The 23931-nt window shown below is 51.9% G+C and overlaps 1 protein-coding gene across 1 annotated transcript in view; it reads right to left on the bottom strand.

Moving 5' to 3' along the window:
* Positions 1-450: 450 nt before the first annotated feature.
* Nkain1 (sodium/potassium transporting ATPase interacting 1) overlaps positions 451-23931 on the bottom strand; it is a 40263-nt gene continuing 16782 nt past the window's right edge. Inside the window, exons 2-7 of the mRNA XM_059256147.1 lie at positions 8349-8486; positions 6831-6911; positions 4205-4402; positions 3049-3109; positions 2442-2523; positions 451-2275 (exon numbers count right to left, since the gene is read on the bottom strand). Of these exons, the coding sequence (XP_059112130.1) occupies positions 2266-2275; positions 2442-2523; positions 3049-3109; positions 4205-4402; positions 6831-6911; positions 8349-8486 (570 nt within the window). The 3' untranslated portion in view covers positions 451-2265. The remainder of the gene's footprint in view (positions 2276-2441; positions 2524-3048; positions 3110-4204; positions 4403-6830; positions 6912-8348; positions 8487-23931) is intronic.

Here is a 23931-nt window from a genome sequence, read left to right as displayed (position 1 = left end):
GCAAGAGAACAGTAACTAAGACACATGTACTCTGTGGCAGGTGTGCTTAAACCCCACCCCCCAACAAATGAACAAATACAGTAAAAGAAAAAAAATAAAGTAGAAGGAAAGAACTCCCTCCACATGAACACCGTGGCACATCTGCCCTCCAACACAAATTATAAATATTTTAAAAAGGAAGCCAAGTGTAGCGGCACACACCTTTAATCCCAGCATTTCAGAGAGAGAGGCAAGTAGATTCCAATGAGTTCAAGGCCACCTTGATCTATATATTGAGTTCTGGATCAGCCAGATCTCAAACAAACAAAAAGATAAATGTATGTATATATGTTAAAAGTGAAATGACCACCCAGCTTTGCCCATTTTTACCACCCGGTTTTGCTCATTTTTTATTTTTTGCAGGGACTTTTCCCTTTGGAGGTCTTTCTGACCTACAGGGCAGGACAGGCACACAGTGAAGAAAACTTTTTTTAATCAACCCACCTGCATGGATACCAGGGAGGTCCCAGTCCACAAGGTCTCATTGAGAAGCAAACCCAGTCCCCCTGCAAAACCCGGCTTATAAAACCAAAAGGCTTCCAAGCACCAGTGGCTAAACCCTTGAGTAGAAAGAGGCTTGGGGGAAGGGATGAGAGAAGCGAGCACTGTAGGTAGGTGGCCCAGTGGAAGAGGCAGCCTGGCCTAAAGGAAACGTGTCCCCTCTGAGTGGGCTCACCACCCAGGGACCTCTGATGCCCAGAGGAGCTCCTGGACCTGGCTGTTCTGTGCGGCATTTTGGATGGGATAGTGGAGTGGGCTTGCTATCCTAGTTCAGGAAAGCCTGGAGTGGAGAATGGGGAGAGATGTGGTCACCACAGTGTGGCATGAACCGTCTTGCACTGCCCAAGCTCTCTGCTAGGTCCCTGTGCTCCTTAGCCACCTTCCTAATCCAGGGTGGCTCCAGTTCCACAGGTTGGGGCAGTGATGTCTGCTCTCTGTACATAACTCACCAAGCAGTACTCAGGACACGGGTCCTCAGGGCATCGGTGGAGGTGGGTGATGGAAAGGATCTGCCGCCTCTGCTTGTCCTCAGGAAGGGTTGGGTGCTGACTCTGGACCCTGGTCACTCACACCCCCACTCTACCCCTTCAGCACTCCTGGGCCTTGCTTCTGGACACCGTCCTCTTCCCCTCTGAGACCACAATGGTGAAGTAGGTGGAGGAACGGAGGGGTTAGTGGGATTGCCGGGGAAGGGGGTGGCAGCACAGGTTCATGGGATGGGAGATCCAGGCTTAGGGGCCTGGTGGAGCATAGGGTGAGTGGAGGTCCTGCCTTCCTGGAAGATGAGGTTCAAAGCTTTGCCAAAGACGGGCAGGCTGAGTCTACAAAGGCTTCCTGTGGGTCAGGCTGAGCTCAAGGCTTTGGGCTCTGTCTGTCTGGTTCCCAAGAGAAGAAGCTGGTAATATTGCTTTAAGAGTGGAGCTGGTGAGTGGTGGCAATGGTATGTGAGTGTACAGGAATGTCCAAGCTACAAGGGGGCTTGTAAACCAAGTCCGGAGCCCAGATACTGGGTTGCAGAGTCTGAAACTAGAGTACACAGGAGTCAAAGCCTGCCTCCACTAGAGCCTTGCTGTGTGGCTTCAAGCAGATCACTTCACATCTCTGGGCCTTAGCGTCCATATCTGCACTGCGGCCCAGGGAATTGAGAGTCACATGAGAATGCCAGGTGTATCATCTGCTAAGGGATTATTTTAATTATCTGAGGTGGGGAAACTGAGGCCCAGAGAGAGCAAAGGCTCTGCCAGATGTCACCCAGGATGTCAGGGATGCTGCTGCAGCTGGAGCCCAGGACTCCTGCTCCTCGTTCACAGTATCTTTCCCCAGGGCAGGTGAATGAGGGATGAGGTGGGGTGAGTCCGTCTGTCTTGCTGTTTGGACCGAGGGCAACACACTAGGTAAGGAGCGAGGCGGAAGAGGAGGACCCCGGCACGTGCCAAGGCTGAGATTAAAAAAAATACAAACCCAGCGAATCCCCCTCCCCCCGTCCCGTCCTGCCCCAACCCTGAAGTCCAGCTGCCAAGGGCCATGGCCAGAGCCAGGGTCAAGTCCAAGTCTGAGTCTGAGTCCACATTTGCTCCAGGGGCCGCAGATCCAGGAGGGGCTGCGCAAGTTGCGATTAGCCCATGGGCCGCCAGGGGGCGCTCCTGCCCATAGTGATCCGCGCTCCCTTACACTGCGGCTTCTCACTCCAATTGCCCAAGTACGCGGGTGGGTGCCGGGCAGAAGCTACCCCGACCTGCAGGAAACAAAAGCAGGTTAGGGGTGCATCTGCAGGCCTGCGAATAGGCAAGCAGAGAGACCCGGGTGCCCATGACTCCTCTGTGATCACTCCACCAACACTAAAGACCACGCCCAGCCACCATCACGCCCCCCACCCCCTCATCCCGTGTGCAGGGACCCACGTGTACAGAGGCTGCAGCTGCAAATGCGACGTCTTCTGCGGCGCCTGGTACCCATAGGAGTCAAAGCCACCGATGAAGTCAACTGCGGAAGGGAAAGGGTGAATTATGAGAGACTGGGTTCTGAAGGTGAAGAACCCAGGACAGGACCCCATTCCTGGGGGAGCCGGGCCTGAAGAATGGGTGGTGCTGAGAACGGCCACGCCCACGCTCAGGACGTGGACCTAGGGCGGGACGGTGCGTGGGAGAGGGGAGGGACAAGTGTGGCCCCCTACCCTGGCGGCAACAGCGGAGGAGAGGCCAACAGCGGAGGAGAGACGGTCAGGTTGAAGGTCAGGGCCTAAGACCTTTGACAGGGTTAGATCCAGCAGTGGAACAGGCGGTTTGGGGGCCTTGGACTGAGCACCTGGTCATCTGAGTCCTAACCTAGAGTGGTTACGCAGACCCTATCCATTTCTACCTCTCTTCTTTCCTTAGAAATGGGTCCCCAAACTAACCCCGGGCTCTCCGGAGGGAGGGGGGGGGGGGGCGGGCGGGGCTGTCCACGGTGCTGAAAAGACCTGCCGCCCCCATGTCCCTGAGGCGGGGAGGTGAGGGGAGATGCACTTACAGCTGTCCTCCTCTTCCAGGAACACTTTGCTCACGTAACAGGCAAACACGAAGCCGAACAGCTGAGAGAGGGGATGACAGTCAGGAAGAGAAAGAGAAGTTGTCCTTGTCCCCTCTACCCACCCGACTCAGCGCCCTGTCCACGGCACACACTTAAGTTCAATGCCAGCGCTTAAAAGCCTGTGCAGGGGCTGGAGAGATGGCTCAGAGGTTAAGAGCACTGCTTGCTCTTCCAAAGGTCCTGAGTTCAATTCCCAGCAACCACATGGTGGCTCACAGCCATTTGTAATGAGATCTGGTGCCCTCTTCTGGCCTGCAGGGATATGTGCAGACAGAACACTGTATACATAATAAATAAATAAATCTTTAAAAAAAAAAAAAAAAAAAAAAAAAAAAAAAAAAGCCTGTGCAGAGTGTGACTCCAGACAAGTAGTTCATCTCTGCGATCGCAGTCTTCCCATCCACCCCCGGGTCGCGCCTCACTGGATTGTTCAGTGAAAGGATTATGTGAGCCTGCCTGTAGAGTGCCTAGGACAGGGCTGGTCTCAAGAAACCCAGGCTGGCCTTGAGCCCTGGATCCTCCTGCCCTTACCTTCCAAGGGCTGGGGTCACAGGTCACCATGCCTGGCCGTGACCCCTATTTGGAACCCTTTTCTTATTCCCACGACTCTGTGAGGTTGGTACCATCTTTTCTATGCAAATGGAAGGGAGCTCAGAAAGATCAAACCGTTTATCCAAGGTCTCATGGCGTATTAAATATTTAAGCCCAGCAGGAGTTAGCCTGATGTCTCACTCCATTCATGAAACCTGTCCACACCCTTCTCAGAGGATGGGGGGATGCGGGGAGGAGGGTGGTGTCACAAGACACAGATCCAGGCAGAAACAAAAGAAGGCTGGAATATATAGATTCGTTTTTCTCTTTTTGTTTTTCTTTTTCTTTTGGCAGAGGTAGGGGGTAGGGTCTAGAACTCACTATGTAATCTAGGCTGTCCTTCAACTTGTGATCCTGATCCCCCTGCCTCTGCCTCTCCTGAGTGCTGGAACTGTGGGTATATGTTACCACACCTGACTTGTCCTCTCTTAACTGGGGATACAGAACGGGATGGGTTGGAATCTGCACTTCTGGGAGACAGGGGTGGGTGATGAGCAGGACTCACAGCTAGGAAGATCTGCAGGGCACTGCTGAGGGCTTCGATGTAAGGATAATCAAGCAGGCAGCCAGTGACGGAGATGACATGGTGGTCCTCCAGGGCTAGGCGGGAGTTCAGAACAGGAGTCACCAGGCAGCCCGGCCCATTCTCCATCCACCACGAGCGATGCAGGGATGTGTTGAAGGTCATGATGAAGTCCCGGTCCTGGGGGGCAGAGGGGCCTGGGATACTGAGCGGTGGGGAGGGACAAGAGGGCACTCCCCAGGCTCTCACTACCACCTGGACTCTCACAGCCTGCTAGCCTCTCTAGCTTGATTTGTGAAGGGAAAGAAGACTACACCGGCAAGTCCATACATTGCCAGCAGGTGGCAGTAGATGATCATGTAGAGGCCACACTGCTGTCAGTGAGCTGGAAAGGGTAGGTGTTGAGCCTCTGAATTTCAGAATTAAAAGGGAGACTAACAGGGACGGGGGCCTAACTCCCCAGGCATTGGTGAAATCCTCAATACAGGTCAAAATCCCGTACAGCCCAATGGGTTTCTATTGGTCCCCTTTGTGTGACTCTGGACAAATCTCTCCTCTCCTTGGATCGCCCCTTTGTTACATGGAGAAGGGCTAGCCTCGGGCAGCTGTTCATAAAGGGTGTGCAGCCTTGTGCCCATCAACACCTGCACTCCTTCAGTCAGACCGAGAGTCACCATGCTGCCAAGCACCAAACACATAGGCTGTGATCAAAAGTTTCATCTCCTGTGTAACCACATGGGGCTGCTATGGTGTCTACTTTTGGGGGGGGGGGGCAGGGGGATGAGATTCAAGACAGGGTTTTTCTTTGTAGCCCCGGCTGTCCAGATAGAACTTGCTCTGAAGACCAGGCTGTCCTCGAACTTAGAAAACTGCCTTCTTCTGCCTCCTGAGAGCTGAGATTAAAGGCTTGCACCACCATGCCCATCTTGTGTATGTGTGTGTGTGTGTGTGTGTGTGTGTGTGTGTGTGTGTAAATGCACATGTGTACATATTGAGGCCTGAGGGCAAGTTGGGTGGCTTCCTCAATTGCCCTCCCACCTTTTTTCTTTTACATTTAATTATTATCGTTGGTGTTGGGGTGTGTGTGTGTGTGTGTGTATGACTGTAATCCCAGCACTTGGGAGGAAAATATAGGATCAGGAGTTCAAAGACATCCTTAGCTACAGGGTGTTTGAGGCCTGCCTGGGCTACAAGAGACCCTGTCTCAAAACAATCAGGGGAGGGGCTGGAGAGATGGCTCAGCAGTTAAGAGCACCGGCTGCCCTTCTAGAGGACCAGGGTTCCATTTCTAGCACCCACACGGTGGCTCCCATCTGTAACTCCAGTTCCAGGGTTCATCTGCCCTCTTCTGGTTTCTGCCAGCACTGCATACACATGATGCATGATGCACAGACATACATACAGACGAAGCACCTTGGTTTAAATGGGAATGGCTCCCATAGGTTCATATGCTTGAATACTTGGTCCCCAGTTGGTGGAACTGTTTGCAAAGGATTAGAAGGTATGGCCTTGTTGGAGGAGGTGTGTCACTGGGGGTGGGGCTTTGAGGCTCTAACAGCCCACTGATCTCTCCTTGCCTCAGGTTGTTAGTTGTGGATCAAGATGTGAGTTCTCAGCCTGGCGGTGGTGGTGCTCGCCTTTAATCCCAGAACTTGGGAGGCAGAGGCAGGTGAATCTCTGTGAGCTGGAGGCTAGCCTGGTCTACAAATCGAGTTCTAAGGCAGCCAGGACTGTTACACAGAGAAACCCTGTCTAAAAAAAAAAGATGTGAGCTCTCAGCTGTTTCTGCTGCAAGCCTTTGCTCTGCCATCCTGGCCTCTGACCCTCTGAAACCCAAATTAAACTCTCTCTTTTATAAGTTGCCTTGGTCATGGTGTTTTATCACAGCATTTGAAAAGTAACGACCACACACTCATACACATAAAATAAATAATAAATGAATCTAAAGAAGGAGCAAACTGAAATTTAGAGAGAAGAGGCCATTTGCCCAGTGTCAAACATTCAGTGTTCGGCAGGGACTTAAATGGAGCAGGGTCGAACTGTGAAGCCAAGGCTCTCCTTCACCTATTTGGCCTCCTTTCTATCTAAAAATAGAAGTTGTGTCTCTCTGGGCTGGCTCTTCTTCCAGCCACACACCTCTGTCTTCTTCAGTTCTTCTCCCCAGGACATAGTTTGTTCAGTCCCGTCCCCCCGCCCCGTCCCCCCCCCCCCAAACAAATGCCACTTAGTCTCTTTCTGAAAAATATTGATCAGCCCTGGACCCGCCACGTCTTTATGCCTAAGCAAGAAAGAGTGCATGTCTGACATTTTCACCTCCTTCCTGCGCATTCTATCATGAGGCCAACACACGCCTTTGGTTTTTACTGAGCTTGGTCTGTAGTCCTCAGCTCATCTTCACAGCAAGTGCTCTTTGGACTCATCGGTTCCATTACTGTTTGAGGGGTGCACAAGAGGCCAGAAACAAAATTGGAGGTCAAGCGGGCTGCATGGATTATCTTAGTGTGCAGAGGGAGAGAGGTGTGTGGAAGAGACCGTGTCCCAGCTCCCAGGAGGGGCGGTGAAGGTCGTCAGGCTGTGTGCTCTGCACACCACCAGGCCGGAGGCTTACCTGGGATAGCTGTCCAACCTCCAGGTAGAAGCAGATGATGAAGGCATTCCAGCCAACCCAGAGCACCAGCCAGGCTGCGTACTGTGGAAAGCAAAGCTGAGTTCAGGGTGGGGCCGGGGATGGCTCAGCCAATGGACACAGACTCCAAGGGGGAGGGAATCTTGTGGTGGAGGCTACAAGTCCACAGCTATCCTTCCCAGGCCTGCCGGGCAGGCATGTCCTCTGCCCTCTCCTGAGGCCCAGAGGCAGGCTCAGCTTCTCTGGGTCACACAGCTAGGAGGAAGGGCTGGCCCTTAGCCTAGGTCCTTGAAGAGACCCCTGCTATATGTACTTCAATGACTTTGAGGAGTTTACTGAAAATACAAATCGGGAGCTGGGCGGTGGTGGCACACATCTTTAATCCTGGCACTCAGAGGAGGCAGAGGCAGGCGGATCTTTGTGAGTTCAAGGCCAGCCTGGGCTACAGAGTGAGATCCAGGACAACCAGGGCTACACAAAGACACCCTGTCTCAAAAAAACAGACAAACAAATAAAACAACACAACACAACACAAAACAAAAACAAAAAGCAAACTGGAGAGATGGCTCAGCAGTTCAGGAGAGATTTTTGTTCCCAGCATCCACACAAGGGCAGGCTCACAACCACCTGTACCTTCAGGTTCAGGGGACCCAGTGCCGCCTTCTGGCCTCCTCAGGTACCCACACTCAAGTGCACCCCTTCATAATTAAAATAAGCAAATGAATTTTTTGTTTTGTTTTTGTTTTTTGGTTTTTCAAGACAGGTTTTCTCTGTGTAGCTTTGCGCCTTTCCTGGAACTCACTTGGTAGCCCAGGCTGGCCTCGAACTCACAGAGATCCGCCTGGCTCTGCCTCCCGAGTGCTGGGATTAAAGGCGTGCGCCACCACCGCCCGGCAGCAAATGAAATCTTAAAAACACAAACTGCAGGGGCTGATGAGATGGCTTAGTGGGTGAGGACACCGGCCAGCAGAGCCAGCATGGTGGAATGTGCCTTTAGGACCTGAGAGATGACCTAGAATGAGCATGAGTAGGCCACTGGTAGCACAGCATTGCATGCCCTTGATACCGCAGGAATCAAGTGTGGATGTGGGTTAATCTAGGGAAAAGCCTGTTTCCTTGATATGGCCACCTGAAGAGGCACCAAGACCCTTGGGGAGCATGGCTGAGGATGTCTGAGACTAGGGGTCTTGAAGACCAATAGTAGTGAAGGGCTCTGGGAATACCCATCATACCCCTGGGGCTGGAGCACAGGAATCATTGACCTCAAAAAGCCACACCAGCTACCTTCAGACCTTTTTTTTTTTTTTTTTTTTTTTTTTTAATGTAGGGTCTCACTGTGTAGCCCAGGCTATCCCGAACTCTTGATGATACTGCCTCTGTCTCCCAAGTTCTAGGATTACAGATACACATCACCACTCCTGCCAGACCACGTCCTCAGTGAAGTCAGTCAGTAGGAACAGAAGCCACGACTTCCTGATGTTTCCTTGCTACCCTACGTACCAGGATGAGATACCGGGACCGATACTGCACGGTGCCAAAGATGCCCAGGATGACAGCCATGATATGTAGGAAGTTGGCCAGGATGGGAGCCCACTGGTAGCCCAGGAAATCGAAGATCTGCCGCTGGAGTGCAGCCACCTGTGGAAGAGACAGGCTGAGACAATTGCCACCCAAAAGGACAGAGACTCAAGACATCCATTCCTTCAGCCCTGGGATAAATGCAAGAGGAAGTCAAGGCCTCTATGGCTGACCATGTCTTGGGGGTAGGGGTGGGAATCTGAGCCAGGGTCCTGCCCTCTCCTTCCTGCTGGCAAGCCCTTCCTGGGTAACTCAGTAAGACCATTGCTCAAAGCAGACTTGGGGTGGGGGCAAGATGGCTGAGAGGCTAAAGGTGCCGACCACTGAGCCTGACTACCTGAGGTTGATTTCCAGGACCCAAATGGTGAGAGAATTGACTTCTATAATTGGTCCTCTGATATGCACAAGTATTATCCCAAATAAATAAGTGTAATTAAACACTTTAAATTGGGGGGCTGGGAATATAGCTCAGTGGTAGAGTGCTTGTCTAGCACGTCAAAACCTTGGGTCTGATACCCAACACTAAAAACTACAACAGCATACCCCCAGAGTGAAGCAGAGGGTCTGCCTAGGAATGAGGCAGGGGGCAGGGGGGGGATTTGGGTCAAGGGAGAGATCCCAGGGTCTCTTCCTGTCAGGGCAGCAGGCTGATGCCACCACACAGATGGCACAACTTGGGCAGAGACCAAAGAAGCTGCAGGCTTGGGCAGGACATGAGGGGAGCCTGGTAGTGCCAGGCTCAAGCCTGGCACCTTCCCATCTGCTTCTCGCTGGTGACAATCCTCACAGGGCTCTGCAGATGGTCAGAGGCATCCCAAGTTCATCTCTCCCTGCACATGCCTTGGCAGGAAGACGGGCCTAGAATCGTTATGTCATCTTGAGGAAAGAGAACATGCGCTTCAGAGAGGACAAATGACTCACCCAAGGTCACACAGCAGGCAGGTGGCAGAACAGACCTTTCTCTGCCACCTGTCTCATCTAGGTACCGAGGTACCATGCTTCCCAGCAGGCACTAGCTCGGGAGTCAAGGGGCACAGGTGGAGAGTGGGGAGTGTGCCCCTGTCTGCTGGGGGACTTTGGACGGGTCACCTGCCCTGCTGGGCCTCAGGTTCCTCACCCATACACAACAATTAATGGACTCCACAATCTAGCCCTGACTTGGGTGGCTGGCTGACCCTGGGGAAAGAACTCTATAGGCTTATCCTCACGCCACTCTTTGCCTTAAAAAAAAATTTTTTTTTATTTGTGTGTGTGTGTGTGTGAATTTGCTACAGTGAACACATGGCAGTCAGGGGGACAACTTTTGGGGGTCTGTGGCTTCCAGGATCAAACTCAGCTTGTCAGGCTTGGTGGCAAGGGCTTTAACCACTGAGCCATCTTCCCAGTCCTTTATTTAATTAAATGAATTAATTTATTTGGTGACAGGGTCTCATGTAGCTCACTCTGGGCTCACCTCACCGATAGCCAAGGTTATTGGTGAAATCCTGTCTCACTTTCTGGAACGCTGGGATTACAGGTGTGTGCAACCAAGTTGTTTTGTTCAGGGAAGCCTGCTGAGACCAGAAGCCATAAGTGGTCTCTGGGTGTTTGTTATTTTGCAGTCTGCTCCCTTAGCAAAGACTCCCGATGTGTGAGTGCTAAGGGAAAAGCCAGTCTTGAGGGTGTTTCCTCCTCCTCTTCTTCCTCTTCCTCTTCTTCCTCTTCTGTTTGAGACAGGGTCTCTATGTCAGTGGTTCTCAACCTGTGGGTCAGGACCTCCTGGGGGGGGGTCATGTATCAGATATCCTTCCTATCAGATATTTATATTACAATTCATAACAATAGCAAAATTGCAGTTATGAAGTAGCAACAAAATAATTTTATGGTGTGGGGTCACCACAACCTGAGGAACTGTATTTATTAAAGGGTCTCAGCATTGGGAAGGTTGAGAACCACTGTTCTGTGTAGACCAGGCTGGCCTCGAACTCACAGAGATCCCCTGTGACTCCCGAGTGCTGGGATTAAAGGTGTGCACCACCATCACCTGGCTGTCTTCTTGATTCTCGAGCCCACAGGGGTACCATTACCATCCCCTGTCCTTGGCCCCGTCCCCTTCCTGAAGTTTCCTAGGGAAGTCTGTTTCTCTTACCTCCTCCCATTCTCCCAAGGTCCCAACAGGGGTTGACAGTCTTTTGACTGCCATACTTCACCCACTGCTCTCCAGGGCTTGCCCCATCTCTGAAAACTTTTTTGTTTGTTTGTTTGTTTGTTTTTGGTTTTTCTTTTGTTTTGCACACAGGATCTTGCTATGGAGCCCAAGCTGTCCTGGAATTTGAGATCCTCCTGCCTCAGCCTCCAGAGTGCTGGGTTTACAAACCCACTCCATCATGCTACAGTATTCACTGTAAACTTAATCTGCTGGACCTGGTCCATTTCCAGCGTCCACTCCTCTGATGTGTCCAGATGCAAGAGCTGGACACTTCAGTTCTAAATCAAGCATTCTTCCTGCTCTCTAATATCCCCACGCTTACGGGTCACTAATGGGACAAATCTCCCATCTGACCACTTTCACTATCCATGTTTTCTCTCACCTGGATGTCCCAACCCTCCTCTCCCAGAATACTTCAGGTCTGCACACACATGCTCCTCCTCTCCAGAGTGAAGACCTAGTCTGCCTGGATGCCCTACCCCTGGCCCTTAGCTCCCCACCCCCAAAACCTGATTATTTATTTATCCGGTGGCTGCCAGCTGAGGGGGATGCTGTTGCTATGGGAACCTGCAGCCCCTTGTCAGGGCTGCCTCTGGTCTCAGTAGGATGCTCTTGTCTGTCTAGACTCCAACCCCAGGAGCCCAATCCCAGGTGGAAAACTGGGTGGGGGTGGGGAATAATACAGACGGACCCACCCGAGCCCCAGGAAGCTGGCTAGAGTGGAGGCAGGGAAGGGGCCGGGCAAAGGGCCATGGAACTTCATCAGAAGCCTCTAGTACCTCAGCCCCTGCCCATCCATTTTTCAAGTCAACTACTTCCCTGGCCAATACTCCAGTGTGCAGCCATATGCCTTAGCTGCAGAAGTCTGGCTGTCTGGGGGAAGAGGAGGGTGGCACCCTGGAAGTCTTGGAGGAACGGAAGGAGCAGCCCTCTTCTGCCTCTGACTGACTTTGAGGAGTGAATCTCCCCATTTGGGGTCTGGCAGACTGGAGGGAAACTCAGCTCAGTCAGTGCCTCAGCCTGCAACCCTGGGCAGGTGCCTCTCCCTCTCTGGGCCTGGGTTTCCTCGTGTTCTGCCACATAAAGCGCTCGGCTAGTGGGGTGTCAGACACAGTTGGTCCTCAGCACAAGGCAGCAGCCCTCCGTGTGCCTCAAAGCCCCCCTTCCCAGTGGATTTCTGAAGCAGCTGACAAAATTACACTCGACTCAGCCCCTCATCCGTGAAATGAGGGGATGGGCTGGAGCGGATGCCGCAGGCTGGAAGGAGCCCCAGAGATCTTGACTAGTGAGGCCCTCATTAGGGCTCAGCACAGTGACAGCTGGGAGGGGCGGCCACTTGCCTGAGGGGAGGGGGCTCCCAGCTCCTAAACCGGACCCACCTCAGGGCTCCACCTGGGGCCAGCCTATTGTGTGTCAGCTGAGAGAGTGTCTTAGCGGGGCTTAAAGGGAGAGTGGTGGAGACCAGGAGGGGCTTTGGCAAGGACAGGGGAGAGATTTAATCCACTGAATAGATAGATTTCGTAAGCACCTTCTGGGCCAGGCCCTAGGCTAAGGACAGGGGCATGTGAGGCAGTCAACAAACCTGGTGGCCTCTGTCTTAGAAAGCAGGGCTGCAAGAGGACAGCACACACCTGTAATCCTAGCACTTGGGAGACAGAGGCAGGAGGGCCCACTGCAAATGTGTGCCAGCCTGGGCTACATAGTGAAACCGCATCTCCAAAACCAGAAGAAGGGGGGTAGGAAAGAAAGCAGAAGGAAGAAAAGAAAGATGGAGGGGGTGGAGGGAGGGAGGGAGGTGGCAGGACGGTTGAGAGAGAGAGGGAGGAGAGACAGGCCATGGCCTCTGGTGGCTGATATTGGGGACTACTGTACATTCCTCTGTGCCTAGTGACCTTTGGGGACACCTCTGGTGCTTTGTCATATGAAGAGCGTCCCCGCCTTCTTTCCAGAGCCCCAGCAGCTCTCCTCCTAGCCATGATCCCACTGGAAACCAGCCAAAGCTATCACTGTTAAGTTAGAAAAGCAACCCACAGAGCAGTCCACTGTGTAAAACACAAAAGCCAGAAAAAGACACCAAATGCGCGTGACAGTAAACGCAGCATCGAGAGCCAGGAAGAGACAGCAGTTCTGAGGGGTCACCTCAGGGGACAGAGCGTGGGGACAGGAGACGAGGTTCCAGACACACACATCTGGAGCTCTGAACTGGGCACAGGAGATGAGGTTCCAAACACACACATCTGGAGCTCTGAACTGGCTCACAACTAAGATAATGTTTTTTTGTTTGTTTGTTTGTTTTTTCCCCGAGACAGGGTTTCTCTGTGTAGCCCTGGCTGTCCTGGAACTCATAGAGATCTACCTAGCTCTGCCTCCCAAGTGCTGGGGTTAAAGGCGTGTGCCACCACTGCCCAGCAAGATAATGTGTTTAAGAAAGTTAAAGCTACCGGGCCAGCAGAGGTAGGCAGAGGAGATCTTTGAGTTTAAGGCCAGCCTGGTTTAGCCAAGGCTACATAGAGAAACCCTGCCTCCAAAAAAAAAAAAAGGAAGAAAGCAGTTAAGAGCACTGGGCTGCTCTTCCAGAGGTCCTGGGTTCAACTCCCAGCACCCACATGGGAGCCCACAACTGTCTGTAACTCCAGGAGTTCCTACACCTTCACACAGACACACATGCAGGCAAAAACACCAGTGCACATAAAATAAAATAATTTAAAAAAGGAAGTTAAAGCGAGGGGGGGCGCGGCAGTGAGTGGCAAGGGGACAGCTGAGCGGCAGTGTATGAGGCTGACTCAGATCCCAACACCTACATAAAAAAGGTTTTAAAAAGCCAAGCGTAGTAGCACACACCTATATTCCTAGCACTGGGGAGGTAGAGGCAGGAGGATCAGGAATTCAAGGCCAGCCTCCGCTACATATTGAATTCGAGGTCAACCTGGGCTATATAAGACTTCATTTAAAAAAACAAAAACCAAATGAGCTGGGCTGGTGAGATGGCTCACTGGATCAGGCAGTGGCTGCCAAGCCCGACTACATGACTCTAGGAGCCCCTGGGCTAGCATGGCCCTGACTCTCCTGGCCCTCAAATCTCTGCCTCCTCCAACCTGACTTCATCTAGATTCACCCTCTCTTCTCCTTCGGGGGCTGCAGGCCAAGGGCATCCTGTCCCCGCTGCTGTTACCCAACTTCTGAAGTTACTCAGACAGAGGTGGCAGATTTTGAAACCCGGTCCTGCATGCACTGCTGTTCTGGACAGTGTGGGGAGGTGACAGCGTAGACTGAAGTGTGTCTCCTGAGTCACCCTGCCACTAGCAAGCACTTGTCTCCCAGACACACTGTTCTGAACACACAGCATCCATTCATTCACCTATAGATGGTTCTTTAAAAAAAAATTTTTTTTTTTTGAGACAGCGTTTCTCTGTGTAGCCCTGGAACTCGCTCTGTAGACCAGGTTGGCCTCAAATTCAGAGATCTGCCCGCCTCTGCCTCCCAAGTGCTGGGATTAAAGGTGTATACCACCACCACCTGGCTTAAAGATTGTTTTTAATATCACATTTATTTGTGTGTGTATCATGGCGTGCGTGCGTGTGTGTGTGTGTGTGTGTGTGTGTGTGTGCGTGCGCGTGCGTAGGTCAAAGGACAACATTCAGAGGTCAGTTCTCACTTCCCATCCTGTAGGCTCCCAGGGGTTGAACTCAGGCTGCCAGGCTGGGCAGCAGGCATCTTTACCAGCTGAGCCAACACAGTGCTTTTTGTGGGCCAAGTCCTGAAAACTCCCTGATGGAAAATGAGCTCAGCTCCTATCTTGGGGACACGGCTCATGTCATCTCTCTCCTCTAAGGACACTAGTACTAAGCCCAGAGGAACGGAACGAGGAACATGGACAAGTGAGGAGTGTCCTCTTATAAAGGGACAAACCAAAGCCCCCAGGACTGCGACAACCTTAAGGGTCTACCATAGTGTACTTTATTAAGTGCCGCTGTATATTGACCTTCACGTCTATGCTATACCCTCTAATCCCATCCCAAGGTACAAATGAGGAAACTGAGGCCCAGAGCTGTGGAAGGCGCAAGTATGGAGATACTGCAGAACTCAAGTTCAGCCACTATGTGGTCCAAGCTCTCACTCTTCCCTGCCACACATGCTCACAAAGCTTAGCAATTGAGCCCGTCTGCACCACCCCTTAAGAGGCCTGCTGGAACCAGGCGGTGGTGGTGCACGCCTTTAATCCCAGCACTCGGGAGGAAGAGCCAGGCGGATCTCTGTGAGTTCGAGGCCAGCCTGGTCTACAGAGCGAGTTCCAGGAAAGGATCCAAAGCTACACAGAGAAACCTTGTCTCAAAAGAAAAAAAAAAAAAAGAGGCCTGCTGGAGGGGCCTTCTGCTCTGGAAGTAGGCACCCTCTTCCTCACTTCACATCTCTGTATCCAAACCCCAGACTGCCATCTGTCTGTCCTCAGGCCCTCCTGCTGTGGCCCAGCCCTCTACTTGGACTGGGTCAGGGGGGGAGCTAGAAAGCAGTTGGTCCTCACCTTCCGGGTAATTAATCCTCAGAGACCAGCTTGGAGCTTTAGTGAGGCCCAGCAGGCTGATCTGGCCAGTCTGGTCCTGTCAAGAGGCAGGGCTTCGGCCTCTGTATCCATGGCAACCCCACCCCTTCATCTCAGTGACCACTGACCCATACCCCTTTCTCAGCTGGGGGCTCCTTGGGCCCCTTCTGGACAGCTCTGTCTCACCATATCTCTGAGCTGGCAGCCCCATTAGTGCATGCTGACTGGTAGTGATCCAATTAACATACATCTACATTAATTTGCATAAACCCCAGAACAGCCCAGGGCAGGACTATGAGGGGAAAACCAACAAAAATCAAAGCACCCCAACACCCCACTGGGCCTGTTTCTTCATTCACCACCTGGTAAACCCTTAGAAGCCACAAGGGGAGGCAATGCAGAAGGCCACCATGCCTCTGTGACTCAGTTTCCTCCTCTGGAGATGGAGACAAGGCTAGACTCCTTTCATTGCCATCTAGATTCACTCCAAAACCCCAGGACTCCCCAGCTCAACTCCTCTGTCACTCACTCTGTACCCAGGAGAGCCCACAAAAGCCCTATGGAGCTTACACCTGAATCTGGGGCTGCACCGCCCCACCTCCAGCCTAGATGCCTCCTGCCTAGACCTGGAACCCCATTTCTGGGTTCTGGCATGACATGGATTTCAACCTCATTGCCAACTTTCGGACTTGACTTTTTGGTGGATACCTCCTATGGGCTTTGCCTTTGAGGTGGCACACTGCCCACCCATACTCCCCAGCCCCTCCCCAGAGGAGCAGAGGGCCCTAACCCTGCTCTGGCCCCCCGCACTACTCACTTTGGACAAGCAGTTTATGGTGCCAGCGAGAGGCAGAAGGTGCTCTGAAGGCAGACTGCTTGAGTTCACGATGCTACTGGCCCACTGTGTGGGCTGGGGTTCATTTTCCCCGAGTCCCAGATTCTCCATCCTGCCGGGCGGTGGTAGCGCACACCTTTAATCCAGCACTCGGGAGGCAGAGCCAGGCGGATCTCTGTGAGTTCGAGGCCAGCCTGGTCTACAGAGTGAGTTCCAGGACAGCCAGGACTGTTTCACAGAGAAACCCTGCCTGGAGAAAATACACACACACACACACACACACACACACACACACACACACACACACACACGATTCTCCATCCTACAGCCTCCCTACTTCCTGGAGTTGCAAAACTAAATGAGTTCACATATCTTACTAAGATGGTGATAGGGAGGGCAGAGGTGGGGCTAGCTCAGTTCCTAAGGCCCTTGCTCTACAGGGATGAGCACCTATTCTGATCCCCAGAACGTGTGTAGAAAGTTGAGCCTGAGGGCAAATGCTTGCCCTTTCGGTTGTGAGCCTAGCCTGCAATGGCAGCGCAATCACTCCAGTCTACGGTGCGCACTTACAATCCCAGTGCTGACGAGGCAGAGGCAGGCGAACCCCATGGGGTTCTCTGGCCATCCTTCACAGTACGCCTCAAGTTCCAGTGAGAGACTCTGTCTCACAATGTAGGAGGCTGGAGAGATGGCTCAGTGGTTAAGAGCACTGACTGCTTTCCAGAGGACAGGTTCAATTTGCAGCGCCCAAGTAAGTGCAAACAATGGTCTGTAACGCTAGCTGCAGGGGATCCAACACCCTCTCCTGGCCTCTGAGGGCATTGCATGCACGTGGTACACCTGTACACGAGGCAAGTACCCACACATAAAATAAAGCAAATCCCCCCCGTATATTTAAAAAGAGATCATATTAAGACAAAACAAAAGGTGGGTGGTGATTGTGGCACATGCCTTTAATCCCAGCACTCGGGAAGCAGAGGCAGGTGGATCTCTGTGAGTTCGAGGCCAGCCTGGTCTACAGAGTGAGTTTCAGGACAGCCAGGGCTACACAAAAAAAACCTTGTCTCAAAAAAACAAAACAAAAAAAAACAAAAAAAAAACAAAAAAAAAACAAAAAAAAACAAACCCACAAACCAAACTAACAACAACCCCCCCCCAAAAAAAAACACACAAAAAAAGATGGCCCCTGAAGAACCCCTAAGGTTGACCACCTCTGGCCTCCACACAAAGCACTCCCACGCAATGAAAAGACAGTGACAGAAAAGAGGAAACCCTGGAATCCCTTGGGGGAGTTCAGGAAGGCTTTACAGAGATGCCATTTGAATGCGGCACAGCGCCATGCCTGCACATAGTAGGACACATTGTAGCCATTGCAAGAGGGTATGAAGAGAGGGCTGTGCCAGGCATGATGGGAAGGCAGGTTGCAGGAGCATGTGAACAGGATGAGGGGAAAGAAGGGGGACAGGGATTGTGAGACTCAGTCACAGTCCGCAAGGCTTTGCTTTGGAGGAGCAATCTTGCATAAGGAAGCAGAAGTACGACATGAAATAAGCCACAGATGATAAACACACACTAGCGAATCCCCGAGCCCGAGGCAGGTGGACCACTGTTCTAGATTACCTGGGGCTTTCTCAGGGCAGAGCACTTTGAGAGACAAGCAAGGAAGTCCTGGGCAACTTGGGATAATATCAATGACTGGCTGGGTACAGTCAGAGGTGATGGGAAGGGGAAGTTGAGGCTGGAAGGGAAAGTCAGAGCTCCATTTGTGGTCTGGGGCAGAGGAATTTTTTCTTTTCTTTCTTTTTCTTTTCTTTTCTTTTTTTTGGTTTTCCGAGACAGGGTTCTCTATATAACAGCTCTGGCTGTCCTGGATCTCACTCTGTAGACCAGGCTGACCTCGAACTCACAGAGATCCACATGCCTCTGCCTCCCGAGTGCTGGGATTAAAGGCGTGTGTGCCGCCGCCGCCATCACCACCACCACCACCACCTGGCAAGGTTTTATTTTTAGTTATGTATGTGTGCACACATGTGTGTGCATTACCAATGGAGGACAGAAGGGAGTGTCAGACCTCCAGTAGCTGGAATTACAAGCTGGTATAGGTGCTGGGAACCTCACATGTTCTTAACTACCGAGTCATCTCTTCCTGGGGAAGAGAAATTCTAAGCAGACAGCCAAGAAAGAGCCTTAGAGGGAACTGGACTGGAGATGGGGAATGAGGTGAACATGTGTGGAATGTTCCCAGCAAGCTGAGGACAGCGCCCAGAACTCTTTTCCAGGCTTGGGTTCCAGTTCTCCCAGGACTCTCAATTCTTGGCAATGCTGACATTCCTATATCCACATTATTAGCCCCCGGAAGGCCCAGCTTCCAGATGCAGGCCCCCAGCAGGCTCTGGAGCAGGCAGTGAAGGCCTGGAAGGAGACTGTCCTCTGAAGAGGAGCCCCGAAGGCAGGTAGAGCATTCCGAGCCAAGAAAACTCAGCATAAAGACCTCCCCAGAGATGCTGGCTGCAGACAAACATCCAGATAAATAAAACGATGATTAATCAGATTCACTGACTAAATACAATGCACACCACCCTATAATTAAGCCAAAAAACCCTGGACAGAAAGCACCTTACAGAGCCGGCACTTAGGCACAGGATTAATTATGACGGAGCTTCGGACTGCCTGAGTGCTAAGTGGGAGGGAGATGAAGTGGGGGAAATGGAAACAAAAACAGGCTTGGTCCCCACCCCTGCCACCCCCGCCACTCCCTCGCCCCTTTTTACAGAGGAGAAACAGAGGCGAGGGAGGTTTGAACACTCGCCAGAGGTCACATGGCTAGGAACTGACGGAGGCCAACAGGATGTGTTAACAGCCATAGGGTGGCTGTATTTTCCCAGTGGATCTGCAGACTCTGCACAGTCTCCATCAAAATAGTAACAACCTTTGTTTTGTTTGTTTGTTTTAAATGGGCGGGGCATAGTGGTATATACCAAGCACTCAGGAGGCAGAGGCAGGTAGATCTCTATGAGTTCCAGACCAGCCTGGTCTTGAGTTCTGGGCCAGACAACACTACATAGTGAGACGCTGTCTCAATAAAACAAAGTAAAGGCTGGGCAGTGGTGGTGCAGGCCTTTAATCCCAGCACTAGGGAGGCAGAGGCAGATGAATCTTTGAGTTCGAGGCCAGCCTGGGCTACAGAAGGAGTTCTAGGACAGCCAGGGCTATACAGAGAAACACTGTCTCCAAAATCAACAACAAAACAAAAGCACAGCTCTAACTCTGCAGGACCTTAGATTAGACAATAGTTCCTTTGTTATGATACCAAAAATCACAATCAGCCAAGTAATGAAGCAGGCAGGTTGCCCATCCTGAAAATGAAGATCTTGCTGGGCCTGAGACAAGAGAAATGAGCGTTCAAGGTCTGCTTGGGCTGCAGAGCGTGCTGAAGCCAGCCAGGGCTATATGACTCTTAAGTCTCAAAAAACTTTTTTTAAAAAAAAGTAATAGGTCTTGAGCTCAATAGCTGAGTGCATTTTTAGCATGTAATATATGAGCAATACATGTGAGTGTACTTGTGCAGACATACACAAATACATATATACACACATGAAAGGAAAATTTTATAACATGTCAATTGCATCTAAATTTTTAAAGATATTTTTCTTTTTTTGTGTGTGTGTGTGCGTGTGTGGGGGGTTCCAAGACAAGGTTTCCTTGTGTAGTCCTAGCTGTCCTGGAACTCACTCTGTAGACCAGGCTGGCCTCGAACTCACTGAGATCTGCCTGCCTCTGCCTCCCGAGTGCTGGGAAAAGGCACAAGCCACCACTGCCCCGCTTAAAGATATTTTAATTTTATGTATGTATATGTAGGCATCTAATGTGTGCAGTGCCCAAGGAAGCCAGTAGAAAGTGCTGGATCCTGAAACTGAAGTTCCAGATGGTTGTGAACCACCTCATGTGGGTGCTGGGACTCAAACTCTGGTCCTCCAGAAGAGCTGCCGGTGCTCTCAACCGCTAAGACATCTCTTCAGCTTCTACAGTGCAACTTTCAAAAAAGGGAATCAGGAATGGTAGTGCATGCCTGTGATCCTAGAACTTGGGAGGCGGAGGCAGGAAAATCAGGAGTTTAAAAGCTAGCCTCAGCTACATAGCAAGTTTGGGCTACGTGAAACTTTGTTTCAAACACACACACACACACACACACACACACCCTTGGGAGTCCTCATTCAGAGAGAGACTTTCACACACACACACACACACACACACACACACACACACACACACACACTGTGTTCTGAAGGAAGGGTCCAGGAAGAGCGCTGCAGTGGGCATGGTCAGGAAAGCTTGCCTGAGGATGGGATCTGAAGGTGAGGAGGCAACAGTATTCAACTAAAAATCTTGTGGAGCCCAGTGGTGGGGGCGCATACCTTTAATCCCAGCGCTCGGGAGGCAGAGCCAGGCGGATCTCTGTGAGTTCAAGGCCAGCCTGGTCTACAGAGCGAACTCCAGGACAGGCACCAAAACTACACAGAGAAACCCTGTGTGGGGTGGGGTGGGGTAATCTTGTGGAGGGAGGGGGCCTGGAAGCACCCACTGACTAGAGCTGAGGGCACGGAGGACACAATGCGCACGCTCCAGTGTCTGGACGACAGACCGGGCAGGGTTGCGGCAGGGCATGAAAGCAGCCTGGGTCGGGGGAGTACTCCAGTGGGACTAAATGCTACCGTGGAAGCATCTGTTACCTGACGTGGGGTCGCCTCTCCTGGCTGATGCCACCCTTCCTGTGACCCGGGAAGGAAAGCATCCCATCCCTGGCTGACTTCGTGGTCCTCTTGTCTTGAGGCTCCGGGGAAGGAAGTGAGGAAAACCAGCCTCACTGCTATGGCAACCGCAACCACTTCTGCCTAAGAGCCAGGTGGGGAAGTCTGCCCGGCAACAGCGGTGGGAGCCGGCAGTCAGGAACCAGCAGGCAAAGGTGCACAAGAGACCCTCCGCCCCAGGATCCCAAACACTTAGCGTCCCAGTCCTGAAAGGTGCAGATTGTGAGTTATGATGCCCAGGGACATGTTCGCTTTGGTCCTACGGGATGGATGGAGGGTGTGGAGGCTTGAAGGGGTGAGGGAGCCTAAGCCCGTGGCACCCATCCCTCTGCGCCGCCCTTACCTGACACAGGCTGAAGGTTTATGTACATAGGTGTTAGTCATGGGCATTAAGGACTCAATGATAAATTGAGTGTGTCTCACACACCCACACCCACTTGCCCTGGTTATCTACCTGTCATAGGGGGTGGGGTGCCTCATTCCAGTCTGGCCCAAGTGAGGACCCTGTGAAAAGTTATTTGGGGTCTATAGTCATGGAGTGTGAGAAGGGGCTGTTGGGGGAGGGGGTTGCACAGGGCACCCTAAGGGGATACCCTTTTGAACAGATTTCTGCTTTGAACTTGAGCACAGCGTAATGACAATGGCTAAGATTTTGCATGCACCAACGCTACCAGGCTTTGTGCCAAGCCCTTGCATGCATCGTCTCATTCAGCCCTCACAACTACAAATGACGAATGGGTCATCATCCCACCCTTCTATGGATGACAATCTCTTGCCCAAGATCTCAGGGCTAAAGGGGGCTGATCGTCAGCAAGCCAGGTGGTATGACCAGAACCCAAGCTCATAACCAGACACCTACAATCTGCCCTGGGTAGGCCTGGAGATTAAAGAGGGTGCTGGGGTGGGGGGCAGGATAGACAAAGCCTGGCTACCTTTTGCAATCATTTCCTGGCCCTGAGCCAGAGTGCTGACAGAATCTGTGTGGGGGTCGGGGAGTGGCTGGCTGCACAGGAGGCCAGAGCAGAGCTGATAGGGGAAGTCTTGTTTGTAGAACCTACTATGTGCCAACCTCTCATGAGGCATTGTACTACAGCTCCAGAATGCCAAGAGGAAAGAGAATTGGCCACACATCCAGGCCATGTACCTCCTGGTTCTAAAAAGCCTCCATTCAGTTAACCCTCACCGACATGCTGCCCAGACTCAGATTTTTGCACTGGAGGGAACAGAAACACAATGTAACTAGTATGGTTATGGGGCTGCCGGGGATTTCCACCAGGGTCTCTGGCTCGAGTCCCAGCTCTTACCACACTCACTGCCCCATGAGCTGGTCTACCTTCTCTTCACAAATGAGACCCTTCCTGAGCTCATAGGTGTTGGTGGGTTGGAGTCCTCCCTCCTGGGAATGTCTATAATGTTGTGACTTATTCAGTGAGACTTCCAGGCTGTGGCTCACCCGCCCGTCCTGTTCCCCACGGACCATCCCCAGAAGCACCAAGACCACAGAACAATATTAAACAGCAGACTCTTGCCCACAGTCCCTAAGCAGAGAGGAGCCAGCAGCTGCCACTGCTCATCATATTGTCTAGAATTGTGCCCTCAACTGGATCCTCAGGAGGAATGGCATAAACTTGCTTTCTAGCACAGTCCTTAAAGGACCCCTGATGCCAGAGCCCCTGTCCTTCCCTGGAGAAATGAGGAAAGAAGGCAGGGATTGGATGCCATCCTCTTCTCCAGGCCTGTGCTGGAGGGATGCTGTCAGGGACCCTTCTTGCATTATCAGAGCCTGTGTGAAACTATCCAGAAACTGTGGCTACAGGTCTCACAGATACACTCAGAGAGCCTGGTGGAGGTGTATAAAGGCCAATATTACCACAGCCACTGTTTGCAAAGCCTCAGTTAACTGCCATCTGGACACAGTAACTCACATCTGTAACCCCAACACTTAGGAGACAAGAGGTCAGCCTGGGCTACAGAGTTCGATCCTGAGAAACAGCTCAACGGGTAACAACAGTGTTGGCTGCCAAGGCTGATGATCCAAGTTCTGTCCCCAGAATCATCATGGAGAGGGAGAAAATCAATGTGTGCTAGTTGTCCTCTGACCTTCCTTCCATATACGCACCATGGCATGCATGCACATACTTGAATGTGTATGTGCATGCACACGTGCGTGCGCAGACACACACACACACACACACACACACACACACACACACACACACACACACACACAATTGGTGCTGGCTAGTTTTATGTCCCATTGACACAAGCTGCAGTCATCTGAGAGGAGGAGACCTCTCAGAAAATGCCTCCATAAGATCTGGCTGTAAGCAAGCCTTAGAGCGTTTTCTTAATTAGTGATGACTGTAGGAGGGCCCAGCCCATGGTGGGTGGTGCTACCCTGGGCTGGTTCTGTAAGAACGCAGGCTGAACAAGCCATGGGGAGCAAACCAATAAGCAGCGCTCCTCCTCAGCCTCTGGTTCAGCTCCTGCCTCCAGGTTCCTGCCCTGTTTGAGTTTCTGTCCTGACTTCCTTCGGTGATGAACAGTGACGTGCAAGTGTAAGCAAAATAAACCCTTTTCTCCCCAAGTTGCTTTTGGTCGTGGCATTTCACCACAGCAATAGTAACCCTAACCAAAACAACACTAATTAAATAAGTAAGTGTAAAAACCAAAACCACTAAATCAAAGAAACAAAAAAAAAAGAGGTGCCAGGTGTGGTTAATCAGCACCTCCACTTTATGGATAAGGGGACTGGCTGGGAGAGACAGAGCAATTGACTGCTGCTCATGCTGGGGGAGAAGCACACAGCAGCATCTCTGCAAGACAGAGAGGGCTCCCCACTGCCCAGGGGTCCCTCATCAGGCATTTGATCCTAACGAGTCTTCCTAAACCATGCCTCCCCAACCTGCCATGGCCCACTTCCTGTTGGAGGGGTCCCCCATCAGGCATTTGATCCTAACGAGTCTTCCTAAACCATGCCTCCCCAACCTGCCATGGCCCACTTCCTGTTGGATGAGCCCGGGCTCCCACAAGCCCAGCCTCAGACAGCTTCTCACTTCAGCAGAGGATCCTTGTCCCTGGCGGCCTGTCTTGGGGATGACAGCCTGTGGCAGCTTGGGGACTGCAGTCCACTC

This window comes from Peromyscus eremicus, chromosome 2, assembly GCF_949786415.1.
Source record: "Peromyscus eremicus chromosome 2, PerEre_H2_v1, whole genome shotgun sequence".
Classification (NCBI taxonomy): domain Eukaryota; kingdom Metazoa; phylum Chordata; class Mammalia; order Rodentia; family Cricetidae; genus Peromyscus; species Peromyscus eremicus.
The sequence above is the reverse complement of the archived record's forward strand: the minus strand, read 5'-3'. Positions and strand labels throughout refer to the sequence as shown.